At 53.1% G+C, this 24,836-nt stretch overlaps 1 protein-coding gene across 1 annotated transcript; it reads right to left on the reverse strand.

Moving 5' to 3' along the window:
• Window positions 1-5,040: 5,040 nt before the first annotated feature.
• On the reverse strand, window positions 5,041-22,850 carry LOC106995683 (SH3 domain and tetratricopeptide repeat-containing protein 1-like). The gene is given in 11 exon segments (XM_077996071.1): window positions 5,041-5,437; window positions 8,210-8,406; window positions 9,370-9,526; window positions 10,227-10,346; window positions 14,408-14,424; window positions 14,427-14,557; window positions 15,732-15,912; window positions 19,576-20,371; window positions 20,374-20,692; window positions 20,694-21,252; window positions 22,612-22,850. Coding segments are annotated over 11 exon segments (2,880 nt in total). The 5' UTR covers window positions 22,757-22,850; the 3' UTR covers window positions 5,041-5,179.
• Between the last annotated feature and the right edge of the window lie 1,986 nt (window positions 22,851-24,836).

The raw sequence follows: 24,836 nt of genomic DNA on the forward strand, positions 1-24,836 counted from the left end.
TTACTCCCAATATCACAAAGGACGTCGACCTCCACTGTGATATTTTCCCTCACATCCAGCCGGGGAGAGGAAGATATTATCCCCAATATCACAGGGGTGTACATCCCCTTGTGATATTTTTCCTTATACCCTGGGATGGAGAAGATAATACTAGTGGCAATATCGCAGGGATTGTACACACCCACTGTGCTATTGTTCCGAATAACATCATATGACTCCCAGTATCACCGGGGGTGGGTACATCCTCCTGTGATATGGTTTCTTATATTCAAGGGGAGAGAATGATATTACTCCCAATATCACAGGGGTTGTACACACCTCCTGCGATATTGTTCCTAATATCCCGAAGAGAAGAGCGTAATATTACTCTCCATAGCTCAGCGGGTGTATACCTCGTTTCTAATATTTTTCATAATATCCAAGATGGGAGAGGATGATAAGACTCCCAATATGCCAAGAAGTGTACAGCCCCCTGTGATATAGTTTCTGACATCCAGGTGGGGATAGGATGATATTACTGCCCATATCGCACGAGTTGTAAAACCCCTTCGACATTTAGCCTATGATTCTGAGGAGAGAGGATGATATTACTCCGAATATCGAAGAAGGTGTACACCCCGCTGAGACACTTCACCCAATATCCACGTTGGGTGACAATGACTATATGCCCAATATCGCAAGGGATGTACACAAACCCAGGGATATTGTTCCTTATATCTAGAGTGGGAGAAGACGCTACTACTCCCAATAACGCAGGGACTGTGGCTGTACACCCCTCCTGTGATATTGTTCTTAATATCCTAGGCAAGAGAGGAAGATACTACACACAGTATCACAGGGGGACTACACCCACCCAGTGATGTTGTTCTTAATGTACTCCACCTCCCTCCACCAGGGATATCGTTTCTAATATCCAGGGGAAGGGAGGATAACATTATGCCCAATATTGCAGGGGAGTGTACATACCCTCTGTGATGTTGTTCCTAGTATCCAAAGGTAGACACGATGATGTTACTGGCCATATTGCAGGGGGTGTACACCCTTCTGTGATATCCTTTTTGACATTCAATGGGGGAGAGGATAACATGAATCCCAATATCGCTGAAAGTGTACAGACCCCTGTGATGTAGTTCCTAATGTACAGGGGAAAGAGTATTGCTCTCAATATCACAGGGGATGTAACCACCCTGCCCCCTTTATGTTGTTTCTGATATGCAGCGGGTTGGAGGCTGATAGTACTCTCAATATCCCAGAAGTTGCACACACACCTGTGATATCGTTCCTAATATCCAGCGGGAAAGAGGCTGATTTTACTTTCGATATCGCAGTGGGTGTACACCGCCCCCAAACCTCGGGTATCGTTCCTAATATCCAGGCGGGAAGAAGATGACATGGCTGACTATATCGAAGGGGATGGACAACTCTTCTGTGATATGGTTCCTGATATCCAGGGGGTGAATGGATGATATTACTCCCAATAAAGTAGGAACCGTACAGCCGCCCTGGGATTTTGTCCTTAATAACCACAGGGGAGAGGTGATATTACTACCAACATCGCAAGGGGTGTACACACCTCCTGTGATATTGCTTCTCATATCCAGGAAAGGAGAAGATGGTATTAGTACCAATATTGAAGAGATATACAACCCCCATGGGATATTGTTCTAAAGTTACAAGTTGAAAGAGGATGAGACTCCATCCAGTATAACAAGGGGTGTACACACCGCCTGTGATGTGAATCGTAAATCCTAGAAGAAGAGAGAATGACGTTGCTTCCAAAAACACACGGGGTGTACACCCACCCTGTGACATCGTTCCTGTTATCTAAAGGAAGAGATGATGATACTACTCCCACTACCAGAGAAGGTACACACCCCCCTGTGATATTGTTCCTCATAACTTGTGAGGCAGAGCATGATATTACTTCCAGTATGACAGTGGCTTGACACCCAGTCTGTGATATTGGTTCTACACACCAACTCTGTGCCCCTCGTTTCCCAGGCGTTCTCTCCACACTTTTGGAACCTCGGAGGAGGCTTTGTCTTTGCTTACAGATGAAGAGACGAAGGGTCTGAGAGCTTAAGCAAGTTTGTTACTGGAAAGCGGTTCCGATCCAGACCCCAAGAGAGGTTTCTTGGATCTCACAGAAGAAAGAATTCGGGACGAGTCCATAAAGTGAAAGCAAGTTTATTAGGAAAGAAAAGGAATAAAAGAATGGCTACTCTGGCCAGGCGCAGTGGCTCACTCCTGTAATCCTATAACTTTGGGATGCCGAGGAAGGTGGATCACCTGAGGTGAGAAGTTCGAGACCAGCCTGGTCCAACATGGCAAAACCCTGTCGCCACTAAAATACAAAACATTAACTGGGCGTGGTGGCAGGTGCCTGTAATCGCACCTACTAGGAAGGCTGAGGCAGGAGAATCGCTTGAACCGAGGAGTTAGAGGATGTAGTGAGCCAAGATCACGCCACTGCATTCTAGTTCGGCCAACAGAGCGAGACTCCATCTCAAAAAAAAAAAAAAAAAAGAAAAGAAAAGAAAGAATGGCTGCTCCATAGGCAGAGTGGCCCCAAAGGCTGCTGGTCGCCCATTTTCATGATTATTTCTTGATCATACGCTAAACAAGGGTTGGACTCTTCATGAGTGTTCCAGGAAAGGGGTGGGCCATTCCCAGAACTGAGAGTTTCTGCCCTCCCTTCTGAGACCATGTAGGGTAACCTCCAGATGTTGCCATGGCATCTGTAAACTGTCATGGCGCTGGTGGGAGTGTCTTGTAGCAGCAAATGCATTATAATTATCACATAATGAGCCATGGGGACAATCAGAGGTCACTCTAGTGGCCATCTTCTGTTTGGTAGGATTTGCCCGGCTTCTTTACTGCTACTTGCTTTATCAGCAAGGTCTTTATGACCTGTATGTTGTGCCGACCTCCTATCTCATCCTGTGACTAAGAATGCCTAGCCTCCTGGGAATGCGGCCCAGCAGGTCTCAGCCTCCCTTTACCCAGCCCCCATTCAAGATGGAGTCGCTCTTGTTCTCGTGCCTCTGACAAGTTGGCCTGGGTAGAGTGTTCTCTAGTGTGTGGTTGTTGGAGCTGTTCCTAGCAGTAAGATGGATTGTCAGTAGGAAACAGGCCTCTGTTAGCCCGGGGACTGGCACTCTGCCCCAGTATGTCGGCCTCATTTTAGTGGTGGCAAAACTGGGGCTCAGAGACATCAACTCCCTCATCCCGAACCCCCAGACTGTCAGTGGTGGGCTGGGCTTTGAATGTGGGGCTTGAAGACCCATCATCTCCTCTGGTCCCCCAGTCTCTGCTGCCCAAGAGGAACAGGATCCCAGGATCCCGGCCCCTCATGGCACCAGCCAGGGTGGGTGGAGATGGGGAGGCACAGTTCCAAAGCCCCCCGGACTCTGAGGCAGGTCGGGGGCCGAGAGCAAGCCAGACCCGCGGACCCCACCCCGAGAAGAATGGCTGCAGACCTGGCCCAGCGGGCAGGAGGTCTGTGTCCTCAGTCAACGTGACAGCGCTTCCCACTCCTCCATCCAGGCCGTGCTGTCTTCACGTTTCCAATCATGCGGCCTCCTCTCCAATTCCCAAGCCCAACCCACAGACAGCGATCTGGGGTCTACATGAGGTTTGTCAGCAGCTCTGACCCGCTGCTTCCCGCCAGCCCCGCAGCTGGTTCTGTAAAGCTGATACCCCCTGGTGGGGAGGCTTGGGGCAGGGCTCTGGCTGCAAGCATGGGGTCCCAGAACCTCCTGGCTCTGTCACCTCTGCTGGGTGGAAAACCAACCCAGGACTGAACCAGTGACACCTGTGGCGCTCGCAGAACCTCCTGGCTCTGTCACCTCTGCTGGGTGGAAAACCAACCCAGGATTGAACCAGCAGATGGGTGCCTGATTCCTTATTATCAGAGCTCCGCCCACTGGCAAGTCTCTCTCCGGACCTCAGTTTCCCCTTCCATTAAACGAGGGGCTTGGGGGATACCAAGGAGGGGTAACTGCTTAGTGAGGATGGGAGGTTTCTTCTGGGGAGATGAACACATTTTGAAACTAGATGGTGTGAGTGGTTGCACAGGAATCTGAATGCACAAATGCCACCACATTAATCGCGTTGAAATAGTTAATTGCATGCGATGTGAAAGTCACCTCATTTAAAGTGTTTAAGAGGGGCCTGGGAGAGTGCAGTGTACGTGAGAATCACGTGGGACACCCACAGTCTCTGAACCTCGGTTTCCTTGCCGTAAACTGGCAAAGAGACCGTGTGAGCTGTGTTCCCTGGGGCCATGAGATTCCAAGAAGGAAAACCTGGGATTCCTGGGACTGGGATGAGGGCCGGGGGGCCGGAAGGGGAGGGGCATGTAGGGAGGGCTGGGGGGCAGCCCAGATAAGGCTTTCAATACAGGGTAGCAGCGTCTACACAGGCAGAGATCCCAGCGTCTCACTTCCCGCAGGGCTGACCAGCGGCCAGAGGTGGGACTGGCCAGGCTCGGCCCAACCAAGTCTGGGAGCAGAGGACACTGAGTGAGGGATCCCAGGGGCCACCCTCACTGGCCTGTGGCTCTCCTGACACCACAAGAGAGGTCCAGGACCTGGGGTCCTAATGGGGGACACCTTCCTGGCTGCAGGCTGGCAGGGTGGTGTGGTGGTCAGTGTACTGGGCTCTGTGTCTCCGCCCCTACCTGCTGTGTGACGGTGGGCCAGACACCTAACCTCTCTGTGCCTCTATTTCTTCAATGGCGAACAGGGACACTAGCAGCCCCCACACCTGATCACAGTGGCCTGAAGGTTAAAGGCAACAGCGGCACGAGACCTAGAGCAAAAGCTCTGAGCAGGGAGAGCAGGGAGCTGCCCAGGGAGTTCCACCACCATCTCCCGTCTGGCCGCCGAGGAAACCGAGGCTCATGGTGACCTGGCCCAGGTCTGTTAGACTCAGGGTCCTTCTCATCCCCAAGATCAGAGGGCTGCCACCAGGGAAGGAGCTGGCCCCTAGACACAGCCCAGGAAGCACACAGAGAAGGATGCCCTGGGGACTTCGGTATGTTATTGCAAAAAAAAATTTATTGCTATTTGAACTCTGCTTTCATGCCTCCATTTCCCAGAAAATGAGCCACGGGAGACACCAGGAGAGGCAGGAGATCATCCTCCTTGCACAAAACCCGCTCCCTCGGATGCTGTCCTCAGCGAGGGTGGCTGGGGGCCAACCAGGGGGCCCACCGGCAGAGTGGCAGAGGAGGTGGGTTGACCCTGCGGACGTTGAGTTCTGTGGCGAAGGTCCTGGCATTCTGGTAGAAGAAGAGCGACTTCTTGCGGTCCAGGAGGAAGTTGTGGGAGATGGTGGCCGGCCGCGTGTAGATCTTCAGCTGTGCCTTCTTGTTGCCCAGGTCCACGGCAGCTGCCAGTGCCAGCTGGTAGTACCTGGCTGCATCAAACGGGTCCTGAAGGGGACAGGTCATGGTCAGCAAAAGGGGGACTCGGAGCCCGTCTTCCCAGAGGCCGTTCCTGTCTCCAGGTCATTCCACATGTCCAGCCAATGCTGGCTCACCCCATGAGCCCCGAAGCCTGTGACACTGCTGTGGTCTCAGCTGCAGGAGGTGGGGATGACCCTGACACCCCTGGAAGCCTTCCTGAGTGTCCCTACGCCCCACTCACCCCAAGCCTCCTGCCCCAGTGCCACCCTCTCTGCAGGCAGTGGCTGCTTTCCCCATGGGCTGAGGTCAGGGCAGATCCTGCCTGCTCTGAGAGTTCCATGCAGGACCCTTGGCTCCAAGCCACAGCAGGGGCACAGCGTTGAGTGACCCAGGCTCCCCTCTGGCCCCTGTCCATGCTGACCATTTCCAGGCCCTCCACGGGCCAGGCCAGGTACAAAACCATCTCACAGGTGTCCTCTCTGGCAATGTTCCCTGAAATACTGACGGAGTGTGACTCCCCAGACATCCACTCCCATTTTCAATGCATCTTTGGCTCAAACTCACCATCCCTGGGTTGGGATGCTATCGCCCAGATCTCCTCCTTGACCCTCCCATCCCCCACCTGGCTTCTCCCCAGGCACCTCCTCCACATGGGGGTCACCCAAGGGACCTCTCTAAGACCCATGCCTGGCCTGTTCCTCTTTACCATCTCAAGATGGCTCCCAGGGCCAATGAGAAAGTCCAAGATGCAGCAGTCCATTCCCTCACTGCCCCACCCCACACACGGAACAGGGGCGTGAGAAGGTCCCGAGTCACCGCCACTGCTCATCCAATGCCCCCCAGCCCAGCCGAACACTGGACTCTGTGCTGGGTGCATGGCGGAGCCTAATGTCCTCGCTCCCAGTCTGAGGGACCTGGGAGCGAACACTGACCACACAGGGTGGCCCGGGCTGTGGCAGAGGGAAGCCCAGGAGGCCCCAGACTCAGCCGGGGTGGGCTGCAAGGGCTTCCTGAAGGGGTGGGGGCTTCCCAACTAAACAGGAAGGAGCCAGCCAAAGCATATGTCTCTGCGTGTGCCTGTGCATGTGCCTGTGCGTGTTTGTGTGCCTGTGTGCATGCCTGTGTGTGCGTGTGCCTGTGTCTGTGTGTGCATTTCCCTGTGTGCATGCCTGTGCCTGTGTGTGCGTGTGCCTGTGCTTGTGTGAATTTCCCTGTGCATTTCCATGTGCCTATAGTGTGTGCAGCAGCTAGTGAGTGGCAGGCTGAGCCAGTAAACATCTAATCCACCCTATTCCAGGGCTCACTCTCACGTGTAGACTAAAGGGGACCCCATTTTAGAGGCAATTGGCAAAGATGCCCATTTACCTCTGCTTCTCTGCCTTCTCAGCCTTCCAGGCTCCATCCAGCCCGGCTTTTTCTCCCACTCCTCTGGGCCCTGGGTCCAGAGTCTCCTATACAAGGAGGAGGGTGTAGCCTTGGAAAGACAGCCGCCCTTGGGGAATTCCAAGGGGGCCTCCCTGTGGGAAGCTGGCCCGCGCTGACAGCATAGTCACGATGAGGCCCAGAGGGCTGTGCATGGGAAGGAGGTGAAGGAGGCCTCTGCCCCTCGACCCCAACCGTGGACTTTGGCCTCTCAGGTACTACTTGGCCCTTTCCTTTCTCCTGGACAGGCGGAGTGGGCGGCAGGCTTGACCAAGAGAGATAAAGGCCTCTTCTGGGAGGCCCGTTCCCCTGGGTCCCAGGCAAGCCCCTGGGCAGTGAGCAGCGTCCCTCTGGGCCTGACACTTGGCACCTCCCTGTCTGGCTGGGACTTGGGAGGCCACGGGGACCACTTCTCACCACCAGGTGTCACCAGCACTGGGCTGAGGCCTCCCGGACAGCCCCAGGCCTGCGGTGGGGAATACGGGGCAGGGTCTTAGGGCTGCCCCACCTCCTCATGTTGTTCTAAGGCCCACAAGATCTTGGCCCCTGGACTGGAGCGCCCTGGCCCCTCAGCCCATAAGGAGCACTGACGCGACGCCGGTGCGATGCTGAGGAGGGGTCGTGCCTGCTGGGCAGACGGGTGGAGACACCCCAGGTCTGAGTCTGCCAGTCCCAGCTCTCCACCCCTGCAGGGCTGGGGGCAGAGGGAGCACAGCACCTCCCCTCGAGACACACCCGACCCAGCAAGGCCTCAGCCTGGCTGGCAGGAGCCCCACCCCACTGCCCCTGCCCTGAGCTGGGGTTTCCCTGTCTGTGAACCCAATGGTAAGACACTGGTCCCACCCGACCCTTCCTGGGTGGTGTGAAGATTCAAGGTGTCTCGGGACTCCAGGAAGGAGTTGCTCAGTGCAGGCTGGCACCCTGGGCAGGCTTCCTAGAGGAGGTGTCAGGATTTGGGTTGGATCTTGCAACGTGGATTCAATGTGAGGATGATGCCGTCCTCCGAAATGTCCTTCTCCCGACCTGTTTTCTTTGTTAAATGCAACTTGACACTTGACTGTCAAGTCTCAGTTTTGCTGTCACCTCCTCCAGGAGGGCCCCCCTGACTACAATCCCCCTTCTTTACCCAGAGGCCACCGTTGCCCACTCATGTGTCAGCCTCCCTGGCTGAGACTGAGTTGTTGAGGGTGGGGCCTGGCCAGCTTGGGAGCTAGGTTGTATCTGCTAACCTTGCCGGCTCCTCCAGCTGGGTGCAGGGCTCCAGGGAGGCCACTGGGTCATTCCTAAGGAAGGCTGGAACCCAGGCCTCTGGGGTGTGGGTGGAAATCCAACTCCAAGGAGGCCGGGAACACCCCGAGCCCTGCCCCTCCCACCCACCTTCAGGTCGTAGAAGATGATGTCACCGAGCACCAGGTACACCTTCACGTAGTAGAGGGTCTCCTCGTTGAACTCCAGCGGCGAGTGGCAGAGCTACAGGGCCTTGAGGTAGAAGTGCTCCGCCAGCTTGCCATGGCCCAGCCGGTGGTGCAGGGCAGCTAGCCGGTGGTAGGCCATGTGCTCGTTCAGCCGGTCCCCTGGGGTGCAGGCCAAAGGGGCAGGTGTGAGGATGTGGCTCCCTGGGGCAGGGAGGACACATGCCCCTCAGGAGCAGGTATGTAGATCCCAGGCAGCACACCTGGCTTGCCTCCAGGCACCTGTGGTCACCTGGGCAGCTCTGGCCAGTCCCTTCCAGGTTCCCAGACTCACTTTCCCATCTGCAAAGCAGAACTAATAAGGCCTGCCCCTGTCTACTGTGAGGCTTATGGCAAAGTCGGACTTGGATGGCCCAGCTCTGTACCTACACATAGCCACCTGCCTTTGCTCACTGGGTTTAACCAGGGGAGCCCAAAAGCCATGCTGTCCAGGTGCTCCCGGACACCCCGGCTCCCGGCAACCCACAGATGTGACATCCGACTCCTCCTGGGTGTGGCACGATCACAGCCCCCTACCTTGGGGAGTCAGCTGCACACCTACTGTGTACTGGGCTACGGGGCACAAGGCACTGGGGCATGTGGCCTGCCTAGGGTTCCCTGTCTCTGGAGGGGGACAGACGACCCTGGCACAGCACCAGGGGATGCCTGGCCTTAAGGGGCAGACTGCTGGAAGGGGAACTGGGATTTTATCAGCCAGAGAGCCGTGTGGTTGATGAGGGTGGGAAGGGCACAAGAGAAAGGGAATGTGTCACTCAGCCTGGCACATACAGGGACCAACGAGATGCCTGGCATGTCTGGAAGGCAGAGGGCACACTGGGCGGCCCTTGTGGTCAGCAGCGGGAACAGGCAGAGGAAGCAGAGCTCAGTCAGGCAGGGAGCTCTGCACTGCGTGAGAGACCTCGGGCTGTGCCCCACAGCCGGACGGGGAAGCCAGCTGGGCAGATCTGCCTGCCTGGACAGGAGACCAGGAAAATCCAGCAGCTGTTTCAGCTCCTGGCCTGCAGACCTGGAGGCTGGGCTCTGGCAAAGTGTGGGTCCTGGCAGGGTGGGGCTCAGGGGACTTACCCAGAGTGATGCTGAGTGCTAGGGCCATGTAGGTAAACTCCAAGCCCTCCTGGGACGCCTCCAGCGTGGCCAGGAGTGCCACCAGCTTGTTGCACAGCTGTAGCTGCAGCTCCGCCTTGTGGTTGTCCGTAGTCACTGCCAGGGGCAGGGCCTGGTCCTACCACACAGGCAGGTGGGGTCAGGCTTCCCGCAGCACCCGCCTTGCCCACAGCCCTCCTCAGAGCTCAAACATGTACTTGGAGCTTCCCACGCCCCAGCTACCTCTGCACCTCAACACAGCTCTGTGCTCTGGGATAACACACAGTTCAGACACCCAAGTTGGGGGCTGAAGAGTCACCTGAGGCCCATCCAGCTACACCCAACAGCCTCAGACCAGCCTCTCCCACCTGGGCACCGGGGGTCTGACTGGGGGGAGCCAGCACTCCTCTCTGCTCTAAAAACACCACATTTATCTGTGTCCAGGGCTGAGCCACACCGTGAGCTCAGAGGAAGGGAGAAGCCGTCCCACTTCGGGGTGCATGCAGACCTGGGCCTCCCACCGATGCTGTGTGTCCTTTGACATGTCCCTGTGCCTCTCTGAGCCTCAGTTTCCTCATCTGGAAGATGGGGACAGGACTTCCCACTCATGGTTGCTTGAGGTCATCAGGTAGATGGGTAGAGCCATTGTCACGTCCAGGCCCCGAGCGTTTGTCCCGGGCAGGGGCATGGTCAATATTCCTGGTGAGACCACTTGGAAACTAATCATGTATATGGGTGGCCCTGCCTCCAGGTGGGAGGCCTCTACCCTGCCACACCTGTACCTCAGCCTCCAGGTGCCCCACTGAGGCCCACCCACATCAGCCCACAGGCCAGCTCACCCGGTAGAAGGACATGCCTTCCTCCCGCTCCCAGGCCCCATTGAAGATGTCTCCAGCTGCCTCAAACAGCTCCAGCCCCAGGTTGGGGTCGCCTGTGTACAGGTCCACATTCTGTGCCACCTGAAAGGAGACAGAAGTTCCCTCAAGACCCACACCTAGCGAGGTGGCCACGCGCACCTTTGCCAGCCTCCTTCCTCTCACACACTACAGGTACACTTGAGTATTTTTCAGACCCTGCGCATGAGGGCTGCCCCCACCACTGGCATGAGGACAATGAACTGATGCACCTGAGTGCCAGGAGGTGACTGAGCAGCTGCAGCCCAGGAGCCCGACACCTGTGAATCCTACCACCAGGGCTAGCCCTAGCCCACTCCCCCTGCACTCAAAACAGTCTCCGTGGCCCCCAGATTGCTGGGAGCCCAGCCCCTGGCTCCTTTCTGCGTTGCCACATCCCTGCCACATCAGCAGTGTTTGTGGGTGGGCCTGGTCCCCTCTTGGCCATGAGCTCTTGATCCCTCTCCTCAGCTCAAGGAGGTATACAGCAGGTACTCAATAATGAAAACTTCACCAGGCTCGTGGGCTTCACAATTTGTTCCAGATCACACTGTGTTTGGGAAAGCCTCTGAAAACAGCCGCTATGATAGATTCATTTTGTAAGGAGATTTGCCACGTGTCGCTTGGAGCAAGCTCTTCTGTGTGTTAACTGAGTGGTCACATTATTTGAGCATGTGCTGTATACCAGCAGGTGCTGGGCACTGTGAGGGGCCGCGCCTCTGCCCTCAGGGAGAAGATGCTGGCCACTGGGGGAGGATGTGAGGGAACCAGTTGGAGGGAGGGAAAAGGCACACAACAGGTGCTCAGCAGTGGCTTAGGAATGAGTGGATGGATGGATGGATGGATGAATGGATGAGGAGATGTAGACACATGGATGGATGGATGGGCGTGTGGCTAGATTAATGCTTGGATGGATCGATGGATGGATGGATGGATGGATGGATGGATGGATGGATGGATGGAATGATGTGTGTATGTCTGTACGTATGTATGGGTGGGTAGATAATGTATGGATGGGTGGAGGGTAGATGATGTATGTACATGTGGATGGATAGATGGTGGATAGACGAATGTATGGGTAAACAAATGGAGAGATAGATGAATGGAGGGATGGATTAATAGATTGATGGGTGGATGGATGAATGATGGATGGATGGACGAACGGTGGATGGATGGGAGAAAGGATGGATGATGGAAGGATGGATGGATGATGGAAGGATGAATGAATGGATGGGTGGATGGATGATGGATGGATGGAAGGATGAACAGGTGGATGGATGGATGATGGAAGCATGGATGGATGATGGAAGCATGGAGAGATGATGGATGGATGGATGGATGAATGGATAAATAGATATGTGGATGTATGATGGATGCATGGAAGGATGAACAGGTGAATGGATGGATGTTGGAAGGATGAATGGACAGATGGATGAAACAACAGGTGAATGGATGGATAGACGGGTGAATGGATGGATAAAAGGATGGATGAATGATGGATGGATGAATGGACGGATGGATGAATGGACAGATGGATGGATGATAGATGGATGGATGGATGATGGATGGATGGATGGATGGATGGATTATGGATGGATGGATTATGGATGGATGGAAGGATGAACAGATGAATGGATGGATGATGGAAGGATGGAAGGATGGATGGATGAATGGATAAATAGATAGATGGATGAATGATGGATGCATGGAAGGATGAACAGGAGGTGAGTAGATGGTTGATGGAAGGATGGATGGATGATGGATGGATATATGGACGAATGGATAAGTGGATGAATGGATAAATGGATGGATGGATGAATGATGGATGGATGAATGGTGGATGGATGAATCGTGGATGGATGGAAGGATGAACAGGTGAATGGATGGTTGATGGAAGGATGAATGGACGGATGGATGGATGAACAGGTGAATGGATGGATGATAAATGGATGAAGGATGGATGATAAAAGGATGGATGGATGAATGGACAAATGGATGGATGATGGCTGGATGGATGATGGATGGATGGAAGGAAGAACGGATGAATGGATGGATGATGGAAGGATGGATGATGGAAAGATGGATGGATGATGGAAGGATGGATGGATGAATGGACGAACAGGTGGATGGATGGTGGCTGAATGAATGGATGATAAAGGAATGAATGAATGATGAATGGACGAATGGATGGATGGATGGATGGATGGATGGACAGGTGAATGGAAGGATGAACAGGTGAATGGATGCATGATAGAAGGATGGATGGATGGATGGATGGATGGAAGGATGAGCAGGCGAGTGGATGAATGATGGAAGGATGGATGGATGATGGATGGATGGATGATGGATGGATGGAAGAATGAACAGGTGAATGGATGATGGAAGGATGGAAGAATGGATGGAGGGATGGATGAACAGGTGAATGGACGGATGGATGATAAAAGGATGGATGATGAATGAATGGATGGATGGATGAACAGGTGAATGGATGGATCATGGATGGATGGAAGATGGTTGGATGGATTATGGAAAGATGGATGAAGGATGGATGGATGATGGATGGATGGATGATGGATGGATGGATGATGGATGGATGGAAGAATGAACAGGTGAATGGATGATGGAAGGATGGAAGAATGGATGGAGGGATGGATGAACAGGTGAATGGACGGATGGATGATAAAAGGATGGATGATGAATGAATGGATGGATGGATGAACAGGTGAATGGATGGATCATGGATGGATGGAGGATGGTTGGATGGATTATGGAAAGATGGATGGAAGGATGGATGGATGATGGATGGATGGATGATGGATGGATGGATGGAAGAATGAACAGGTGAATGGATGATGGAAGGATGGAAGAATGGATGGAGGGATGGATGAACAGGTGAATGGATGGATGGATGATAAAAGGATGGATGATGAATGAATGGATGGATGGATGAACAGGTGAATGGATGGATCATGGATGGATGGAAGATAGTTGGATGGATTATGGAAAGATAGATGGAAGGATGGATGGAAGGATGGATGGATGATGGATGGATGGATGATGGATGGATGGAAGAATGAACAGGTGAATGGATGATGGAAGGATGGAAGAATGGATGGAGGGATGGATGAACAGGTGAATGGACGGATGGATGATAAAAGGATGGATGATGAATGAATGGATGGATGGATGAACAGGTGAATGGATGGATCATGGATGGATGGAAGATGGTTGGATGGATAATGTAAAGATGGATGGAAGGATGGATGGAAGGACGGATGGAAGGACGGATGGATGGATGGAAGGATGGATGGATGGACGGACAAGGAGGTGAATGGATGGACGAAGAGGTGAACAGAAGAATGATGGATGGATGGATGGACAGAAGGATGAACAGTTGGATGGAAGATGGAAAGTTAGACGGAAGGATGGATGGACGGACGAACAGGTGAATGGATGGACGAACAGGTGAATGGATGGATGGACAGGCGAATGAATGGATGACAAAAGGATGGATGGATGATAGATGGATGGATGGATGCGTGGAAAGATGAACAGGTGAATGGATGGATGATGGGAGGATGAAAGGATGGATGGATGGATGATGGATGGATGGATGGATGGAAGGACACACAGGTGTATGGGAAGATGATGGAAGAATGGATGGATGGATGGATGATGGATGGATGGATGATGGATGGATGGATGGAAGAATGAACAGGTGAATGGATGATGGAAGGATGGAAGAATGGATGGAGGGATGGATGAACAGGTGAATGGATGGATGGATGATAAAAGGATGGATGATGAATGAATGGATGGATGGATGAACAGGTGAATGGATGGATCATGGATGGATGGAAGATAGTTGGATGGATTATGGAAAGATAGATGGAAGGATGAATGGATGGGTGGATGGACAGGTGAATGGATGGATAGACGGGTGAATAGATGGATGATAAAAGGATGGATGAATGATGGATGGATGGATGGATGATGGATGGATGGATGATGGATGGATGGATGGATGGAAGGATGAACAGGTAAACAGATGATGGAAGGATGAATGGATGGGTGGATGGACAGAGAGTGAACAGCACAGGGGTCCTCCTGCATCCCTTGTCACTCACCTGGATGTACAGGTCACCAGCTCGCTCTGCCGCAGGATGTAATAGATCTTCCCTGCCTGTAGCCAGGCATGTGCCTCCTTCTCTTTCCTCTGGAGGTCAATGAAAATCCCCAGACTTCGTTTGCTGTAGTCCAGAGCGGACTTGTAGGCCCTGGAATCAGACGCAGGTGTCAGAACAAGGGCTCTCATCCTCCTGGAACCAGTCTGCCTCCTCCCGTGGGTCTGGTGACAGATGAATCTGGCATGTGGGGACTGGGAAAGGCCCTCTCGTGTGTGCAGTGTTCTGCTCTTCCCAGGCTGCTGGGAGGGCCAGGGTGAACTCACACGGCATGGAAAAATGAAGGACATCATCTGAGGGAATCAAGCATCATGCTGCCCTGTGGCAGGAGGAGTGTGCTAGTCCATCTCCCCTGCCTCCCAGACATGGCCTGTGTCTTCTCCAGATGCACCAGGAGCCGTTAGTGTTCAGAGGCTATCTAGGCCGATGGTTCTCAAGGTGTGCAGGCATCACAGTCACTCGGAGGCCTGACTGTAGAGCTTGCTGGCCCTGCCCCCAGAGCTCCCGGCTCCACAGGCCTGGGGCAGGCCCTAGAACTCCCACTTGCCACAAGCTCCTAGGTGACATGGATGCTGCTCTACTGGTCGAGGGACTACACTTTGAGAAGCATGGCTCTAGCCCACTGGCCCATTTTCCTTCTGTGAACCTGAGGCCAAGACTGGAGCCAGTCTCCCGGGTCCCCATGGAATCTTGATCCTTCCCTGCTCTCTCAGTAAGTCCAACACTCGAGGGGGTGTGACTGCAGCAATGTCACTGGGCCCTGTGGGTGGGGTGGCCAGGGCCATGGTTACCCCACCAGGTCAGGATGCTTGAGGGAAGCTGAGTAGGCCACATATGGGATGTGAGACCTTGAAACCCTGCCCCAGGGAAGCAGGTGACATAACTGGCTCTGTCTTCTGTGGAAGAGAAGCCACAGGTGGCTGCTGTGGTCACACTTAAGGGGACAGATGAAGACCAGGAATGAAGATTCGGGGCAGGCAGAGGTCAGATGACAAAAGTCACTATAGTAGGAAGAACAGCCCAGAGTGCACCTACTGCCTCTGCTGGGGTTGAGATGACCTTTGACCCAACAAGGGAGGCTCAAGCTGGGACTCACGGGCCAGCAGCAGCCCTGGGACGACCCCAGGCCCACCAGCTCAGAGCATCTGATGCCAAGGAACCAAATGATCAAAAGGAGAGGGGCTGCTGGCGCCCTGGGCCAGCTTCCCTGTGCCCCTCTCCCTGCCCTGCCCGCCCCCACCTCCACCACTGCAAAGCCAGCCCTTACCACTCCGTGCCCAGGGACAGGTAGAGCTGACTGATGGTCTCCAGGAGCTGCCCCTCCAGCACCTTGTCAGACACCTTGTGGGCCAGGGAGAGCTGGAGCTCGTGGTAGATGACACACTGGGCCTCGCTGGGCATGACGGCGCTGTATAAATAGCACAGCCACTGGATGGCCGGCAGCTGGCCTGGGCAGAAGACAAAATGGAAGACGTTAGTCTCCCAGCATCGAAGCGAGGCTGGCTGTGCTTGGAGGCCCCTGCTTGCCTCTTTCACACCTCTGTGAGCCTGGGCCCCATAGGCGGGGAGCCTGAGCGCAGACAGGCCATGCACCCGTGCCAGGGCAGATGCCGAGCACACCGTGACATGGGCACACCTTGGTGCAGATGCTCATGGTACAGGCCGGCCTTCTTTACAATTCCCAGGGCCGAGGTCCTGGCCAGGCTCGGCCCCTGCACCAGGCCATCTATTTCTGCTTCACAAAGCCCCTCTGGCCAGGACCAGGGCCGCCTTCAGCCTGAGCTGATGAGGCCAGGGGCACAAGTAGCCCCTATCGCAGATGGAACCCTGAGAGCAAAGCCAAGCGTCATGTCTGCCACACATGGCATCATGTTGGGGGAATGGGGTTCAAAGTCGGCCCCTGGTCTTCCCACACATGCTTCTCTCATGCAACCAGGCTCCTCCCAAAGCCAGGGCACTGGGAACGGTGGAAAGCTTCTGATTCTCTAGCGTCAGAAACATTCCGGAGATTAACACCGGAAACCAGGTACGCCGAATGGACATCTGTCACACACACCCCCCAACAACTGCTGAATACACAGTCCTCTCGAGCACCCATGGGACATTCCCCATGACAGACCATGTGCCAGGTCACAAAATGAGCCTCAGTGAATGGAGAAGGACTGAGACCAAAGCAGAGGTGTTCTTCAGCTGTACTGGCATGAACACTCGAAATCGACAGTGAAGGAAATGTGGGAAATTCAAAAATATGTGAAAATTACACACTCCTAAACAACCAGTGAGTCAAAGAGACCATCCGGGAAACCGAAAACTAATTTGAGAAGAATGTAAACAAATGCACAGCCCGGGCCAGCGCGGTGGCTCACGCCTCTCATCCCAGCACAGTGGGAGGCCGAGGTGGGAGGATCGCTTGAGTCCAGGAGTTTGAGATCAGCCTGGGAAACATGGTGAAATCCTGTCTCTATAAAAAAAAAAAAAAAAAAAAATTCAAAAATTAGCCAGGTGGGTTGGTGCACATCTGTAATTCCAGCTACTCGGGAGGCTGAGGCATGAGAATGGCTTGAACCTGGGTAGAAGTTGCAGTGGGCCAAGATTGCACCACTGCACCCCAGCCTGGTCAATAGAGCAAAACTCTGCCTTAAAAATATATATATATAGCAGTGTATCAAAAATTCCAAGATGCAGCTAAGGCAGCGCTGAAAGGGAAATTTATAACTGTAAATGTCTACATTCAAAGAAAGAAGAAAAATCTCAAATCAAAAACCTAACCTTCCACCTTGAGAAACTAGAAAAAGAACTAAACACAAAGTGAATAAAAGGAAGAAAATAATAAACGTGAGAGTGGAAATGGGAAGTGAAAATACAGAGAATGGAAAAACAAAAGAGATAATCAACAGAACCAAAAGTGGATTTTTTGAAAATAATAACAAAACTGACAAATCTTTCACGAGACTGACCAAGAAAAGAAAGATGGGACACAAATGACTAAAATCAGAGACTGAGCACCATGGCTCAGGCCTGTCATCCCAGCACTTTGTGAGGCCGAGTTGGAAGGTTCGCTGAGGTCAGCATTCAAAACCAGCCTGGGGAAACATGATGAGACCCCATCTCTAATAAAAATGAATAAATAAAAAATTAAAAACCCAAGTTTCTAAAATCAGAAATGAAAGAGGAAACATTATTGCCAACCTGACAGAAATAAAAAGATTCCATGAAAACACTACAAACAATTGTACACCAAGAAATCAGACCATCTAGACACAACAGCCAAACTCCTAGAAGGACACAAACTACCGAAAATGACTCAAAAATGACCCCAAGTAAGCATGTGGGGTATCAACCCCACCCTCGGTCTCCTCGACCGTTCAGCTCAGGGTGGGGAGACAGGGAAGCATGATTCCCGTTCCCTGGCCTGCATTTCCAAGTCTGAATCCCCCAGCACGCCGGGGAGGGCCTCGTAGGAGGAGGTGCCACAGGCTGTTGTGCCAGGAGCAACAGGAGGCTGCAGTGGGGGCTGGGGCGCTGGGTTCCTGGAGGGTCTCCTTCCAGTCAGAGAATGCCCCTGGGGAAGAAGCCTGGGTCTGAAACCCCCAACCCTCCTTAGGCAGATGTGTGGGACCGGGGCCCCTTCACACGGTCCTTTCCAAAATCTCATCCCTCCTAGGGCCAGGAGTGGGTGCCAGGCCTCTGCTGGGAAATGGGCAGGTTTGGTCACAGCCCCTGGGGCTCTGGTCCAGGCCACAGGAGGCACCTCTGAGTGGTCTCACTATGCCATGACAAAGCGCTGCAAGGCAGAGGGGACTCAACAGTATCCCTTGTCTCAGCCATTTCCCTGGACTCAACTTCCTCATCTATCCTCTGCGGCCTAGATTTCGGACAGCCCTGCCCACCTGCTGTCCGTTCACTGCTCAGTCTGCAGTGACTGTTCGATAGCACCCCATGGCTCCCCAGTGCTCTTGGGGAAAAGGCCAAGCCACAGCCTGAGGCCCCAGGCCCTGCTTAGCTCTCCAGAAGAGCTTCTCACCATCCAGCACCTAACCCACCCACTCCCAACTCTGCACCTCCCTGCATAAGCCCTGCTCACTCACCCCTGCTCACACCCCACTCATCCCTGCTCACACTCCCGCTCACTCACCCCCTCACTCACTCCTGCTCACACCCCAGTCATCCTCGCTCACACTCCCGTTCACTCACACCCATCACACCCCGCTCACACCCCACTCATCCCCGCTCACACTCCTGCTCACTCACCCTCGCTCACACCCCACTCATCCCCGCTCACACTCCCACTCACTCACGCCCATCACACCTCCACTCACTCACCACCACTCACACCCCACTCATCCCCGCTCACTCACCCCCACTCGCTCACCCCTGGGCCTTCACACAGGCTACACCTCTAGCCCCTCCACCACCACCAGCCCCTCATCCACCACCTATTACTTGACTAAATCCTCTCAACCCTCTGGTCCCAGACTAAAGAGGCTTCCCTAACCCGGGGCCAAGTGCTGCCCCGCCATCACGCCACTCACCCTTTTGTCGCTTCTGTGGCCTGAAGCTCACATTCCCACGCTCAGTCTCTGCCACCTGAGGACCCCACAAGCCCCATTTGTGGGTGGGGCCTGGCACACTCTGCACAACAAGCTGCTTTTGCATGAAATGCTCTGTGGCTTTGGGCAATCACCCGCCCCGTGTCCTCTGTGAAGTGGGATGACAGGTGCGCAGGCTGCCGAGATACCAAGCAGATAACACAGGCACAAGAACTGGTGTTCAGGGCCTGGCTCATGGAGGGGCCCCAAGTCCCAGCGTAGCAGAGCCTGCCTTGATCCCAGGGTTATGTCTAGGGATTCCCAGCACGCAGGACTTTCAATGCTCAAGGCAGGATGGTCCCTGGGCAAACCAGGAAGAGCTGGCTGCCTCAGTAGGGCACAGAGGTCCTGGCCCTGCATGGGAACCGCCTGTCTCCAGGGCGCTTGCCAACATCTCCTACTGACCATGACTCAGCACTTTCGATGGTGGAAAAACCACCACTTGTTTCCGAATCACAAACCCCAGGTGTGCCCTGACCCATGTGGCCCCAGAAGGCTCACAAGAGGAACTGGGGCACTCACTCTCCACGTGGTCCATCTCCACGGTGACCAGAAGAGCCCACTCGTAGTAGCACTTGCCCTGCTGGGCTGGGCCCTGGCGGGTGCAGAGGTGGCCCAGCTACAGGTGTACGTGGGTGAAGTCCCGGCCACACTCCTTGCAGGGAAGCCTCGAGAACAGCCGCACAGCCCCCAGGAGGTAGTGCTGGGCCAGCCTGCTGGCACTCACATGCAGGCACAGGGTCCCGAAGTTGGCCAGCACCACTGCCTGGTTCCTCCGCTGGCCCAGGTCCCAAGCCGCCTGTAAGGCGTAGTAGTAGCCCTCGGCTGCCTGCCTCGTCAGGCCCGTCCTCTTCAGAGCCACGGCCACCATGTTGGCAATCACACCCTCCTGGTCCTCGCTGGCCACCACTGCATCCTGGACAGACTGCAGGAAGTTCAGGGCCACCGGGCTCTGTCCATGAAGCACGTGCAGCCAGGCCAGGGCCACCAGGCAGTCCATGATGGCACAGACTCCGGCAACAGCACTGGCTTCCACAGCCTGCGTCATGAAGGTGACGGCTGGGCCGTGGTAGCCACGGTGGCTGTACGGCTGGGCCAGGCTGGCGTGAAGAAGGCCGCGCAGCGCCTGGCCTGTGTCCGGGGTTAGGGAGGCCAGCGCTCGCCTGAGGTAGTGGGAAGTCTGGGTGGGGAGGCTGTGGGGCTGGAGGGCGTTCTGGAGCACCAGGTTCACGCTTCTCAGCGAGCCGGCCAGTGAGTCCTGTGTCCTCAATGAGGCCACCTTGACACAGCTCAGCACCAGGTGGGGCAGGCACTTGCGGCCAGGAGTAGGAGCCAGGAGTAGATGTCAGCCAGGAGTAGGGAGCAGTCTGAGAGCCACGCAGCCTCTGGGGCTCCCGAGTCCCTGTGCAAAAGCAGCAGCCGCTCCAGGAAGGGCAGGGCCTCCTCGGGCTGCTTGAGGTGCACATGCTGCCTGGCCAACTGGAAGCAGGCCCGGGCCTCGGCCTGCAGGCTCTGGCCACCCACCGCCTGCTGCGGCGCCAGCTGCAGGAGCTCTCCCTCCACCTCGGTGCTGCAGATGTGGCCGGGCGTCCCCAGAAGCAGAGTCATGGCTTTGGGAACCACCTGTGTACACTTCTCCGTTCTGCTTCCGGTAAATGCTGGCCAGGTTGGCGTACACAGCCACCACCAGGAGCAGGTCCCCAAAGCTGCCCTCCAGGGCCCCCAGTGCTTCCTCCAAGTACACCCGGGCCTGGGACAGCTTGAGCCTCCTGCTGCACAGCCGCCCCAGGAGGAAGCAGAGTCTGGCCAGGGCCATCAAGAGGCCAGCTTTCTTGGCTGCCCCTCGGGCCTGTGCCAGGCACCCAGTCAGCTCCTCCTTGTCGCTAAAGCTGCAGAACATGCTGCTCAGCCATAGCAGTGCCAAGTTGTACAGGCCACGGAAGCTGGCCTTGTACCTGAGGGCGTTCAGGAACAGCAGCAGTGAGCTCAGGGCCTCTGAGTCCTCCCAGTCATCCTCAGATTCCAAGAAGAAGGAGGGCTCCTCGGGGTCCTGCAAGCTCACGTTGCTGGATGCTGCACAGAGATCCCAGGACGCTGGCTCCTGGGGACAGCCTGGCCAGGTCTTGCATTGTTCCAGAACATTCTTCACCTTCGGCAAGGTGTCCTGTGGCTCCAGGCCCAGGCAAGGTGGAGGTATTTCTGCAAGTCACAAAAACACCTAGACAAATTAGAGCCCAGCAGTGAGTCCTTTGTCCACTGGGGGCAGGGTCCCCACATCCCCACCCTCTGTGTCTCTGGCGCAGCTTGCCATGAGCCCTTGAGAATTATGTGCAATGCAAACCCGGGCCTGGAGCACGTAGAAACTCCGGCACTATGGGGACAGAGAGAACACTCGGGCCCGTGGCCCGACTCTCCTACAAAACCACCCTCCTGTCCTGCTTTGTCACCCACCTGACAGCATGGATTTAGGAGACTATGTCAGCTCAGTGATCCCTCAGAGCATTCTACCTTCCACTCAAACATTTCAGAAAAAAAAAAAAATTATATCCACAGAGAGAGAAAAAGAAAGTAAAAATGGGGTGAAATGTTTGGGGAATCTGAGGGAAGACCATACGGGAATTCTCTGTACTATTTTTGCAACTGTTCTATAAGTCTGGATTATTTAGAATTCAAGAGTTAAACAAAGAAAAAAAAAAACACTATCTCCCTTTGTGAATCCATCCTGTCTTTCCCCTGGCAACTTAAGGACGCTCTCAACTAACACATCTGTTTTTTCATAAACACTAAAAGAACCCTTGCCTAGTTTTGACTTTCTGTGCTTGGCAGAAGTGTGTGTGTGTGTGTGTATTTCATATATATGTGTGTGTGTATATATGTATGTGTGTGTGTTGTGTATATATAGAGAGGGAGAAATATATACGTGTGTATATATATAAATCTATATTGTATATTTACTATGGTAATATGTATATCTGTGTGTGTGTGTGTACATATATTACATACCCCATAGCCTGTCCTTAACCAGTTCTAAACTTAGTTGGAAAAATACATACGTAAGCAGAGAATTTCAAAATAATATGATAAATGTTTTGATACAGGGATGTGTTGCTATGGAACACGCTGCTAAGACACAAAACCTCCTAGATGGGGCAATGAATGAACGAAGTTTTGCACCTGTAGTCACCCCCTCTGATATCCCCACAAATGTTTATAGTTATATGCATTTGCTTCCCCCAGGGCCCCCGATTCATAAGGGTTAGTCCTAGAGCCTAGCAAGTTCCTACTACAGCTGGAACACATATGCCATTCAAGAAACAGTGGCGGAGTGAATGACGAGTTAAGAACCATTTGTCAGCCAGCGCTCAGTAACACAACATGCACTGGTATGCAAATTATATTTTTGTTGAAAACAAGGGCAGGATCACAAATTATCTTTCCAGAGAAAGCAAACCTCAAAAGCTTCTTTACCCTACTAAAGCACATTATAAGAAGCTCCCCTTATATAAAAGAAAACCTCCTCGTTCATTATCAATGGCATGTAAACCAATAAGCCTTCACCTGTGATGACATCTCTTCCATCCCCAGGGCTAGATAAAGGAGGTTCCGGAAACCCTGGTAGTTGTGAAGGCAGCTCCCAGCTCTGACACTCTTGAACCCTGCAGGCGCGGAGGTCACACAGCAGAACAACCGAGGGAAGCATCATCAGGTTTCGAATATGTTTGAACCAGAGACGGCAAATAGGCTTCAACCAGCTGAAGACACCAGAGATTCATGGTGGCCACCTGAGGGGTTGTGCTCTTAAAAAACAAAAATTAAACATAAAACTAAAAAATTAAGAAAGGAAGGGGTCAAGAATCCATCAGGTCTGACTGAGATGCGTATCAGTGACTAACACCCCGTAAGGCAAAAGTGCTCTGGTGCGCTTTGGGTTCTTTTCAGCAGTATTCAAAGGCGTGTGCTTCCCTAAGACTAAGCCACGGAATACCCCCAGCAACACTGCCAGGAGAAACGTCTCCCATGGATTTGGCTAGAAATACAGTTGTCTTTAACAAATTAACACTGAATAAATCCTGACTTATTAGAGCCTGCGAGAATGACCTTCTCAATGATAACAGTTATCACTACAATCTCCAAACATCTGCGATCCTGCAAGGAGGAACTGTGACAGCGCAGGCCACATGTCCAGAATGCTTCCCAGACTGCCTGTTACAGAATAAAAGAAATGAACCCCCCCCCTAAGAATGTCTTCTCTCACATTTAGCCAGTTGTTCCTTTGTGTGCATCTCTGTGCTAAAATGGCCATTCTTCCCCACAGCCTGAAGTCATATGCTACAATAAATGAGACTCACATGAAACCAGAAACGTGCAGATGCGAGGAAACCAACACAAATGAAATGGGCTGGAGAGTGTGGCCAGGAGGATGGTACTTCCCAGGAAGCAATTACTTCATCTCTGCCCATGAGGCAGGCAGCTGTCACTGTCCCCCAGGCCCACACCAGCCACTCGAAGTACGTTCTAACCAAACTACCTCCAACAATCAACATCAATACACCACACAATTGGCTTCTGAAAGGACACCTTGCAACCAACAAGAAACTGTTAGCAGAACTTTGAAAACCTGTGCAACTAAAAACCTTGGAAAGGGATAAACACTGCCACATTTTGACTCAAATACTGTTACGGGGTGGCACCGCAATAATTCACTGAAACAAAAGAATGAATGAGGAATACTTTTATATAGGAATCAGAGGAAGCATTACTAAACATTTAAAGAAATAGGTAAAGAAACTGCTAGGTTCAAATGCTACCGTGAGACACTGTCAGGGCCTTAGGCAAATTCACTTCTCTTGGTCCTGTTTCTAGGTTCATCAAAAACCAGCTTTGGACTAGGGAATCTGTTGCTTCCCAAAGCCTTCCTTCTGTGATTCCAGCCCAGATTTTAGGACTGCTCTCCCACTTGGTATATGAAAGCACTTTCTAGTATAATAGCAAGAGTACATTTCTGTGTTGAATGCGGTTTGGGACCTACTGAAAGGAATGAGGCACATCCCCCATATATCTCCCAACTTCCTGAGCCCAGCACACATTCCTCCATATTTCTTTCAAACTTCAGAAAAACATCACCTGGGAGATCTCCGATAAGGAATGCTAAATGTATAATGTTAACCAATTGTAATGCTGTAACCAAGAGAATTACATTGTTCCCTGTAACTTTACATATCCTGTTTACATCGGGCTATAAAAAGCAAGCACTCGCATTGTTCGAGGCCCTCTTGTATGCTGTGGAATGGAGGGACCAAGTTCGAACTTGTAGTAAAGATCCTTGCCGCTTCGCTTTGACTCTGGACTCTGGTGGTCTTCTTTGGGGAACAAACGGTCTGGGCATAACACTACTCTATGAGGCAGAATATCACCATGGAACTTTAAGCATGACGACAAGGCGCACTCTAGATAAGAATAACACATAAGATGTGGCCATACACCTGTGCGTGCCTGGCAGGGAGATGGAGAAGTCTCACTTAATGAAGCCGCGGTGCCTGTTGCACCTGAACATCCTCAGTCCACGTCAAGTTCACAATGTCCTTCTGACATCAAACCACATGTATCCCATACTTTTCCATACTTTCTACCCAAGATTAAAATATGCAGAGCACCGTGATAAAGACGCCTCCATCCCCAGCATGTTGGCTCTCGTTCTGTAGAATTACGTACTTGAGGTACAAAATGATCACCAGGCTGCAGCTGCAAGCAAGACTGGGCTCCGTGGGGACAGCCACTCCTGT

The sequence above is a fragment of the Macaca mulatta genome, chromosome 3 (assembly GCF_049350105.2).
Source record: "Macaca mulatta isolate MMU2019108-1 chromosome 3, T2T-MMU8v2.0, whole genome shotgun sequence".
Taxonomy (NCBI): domain Eukaryota; kingdom Metazoa; phylum Chordata; class Mammalia; order Primates; family Cercopithecidae; genus Macaca; species Macaca mulatta.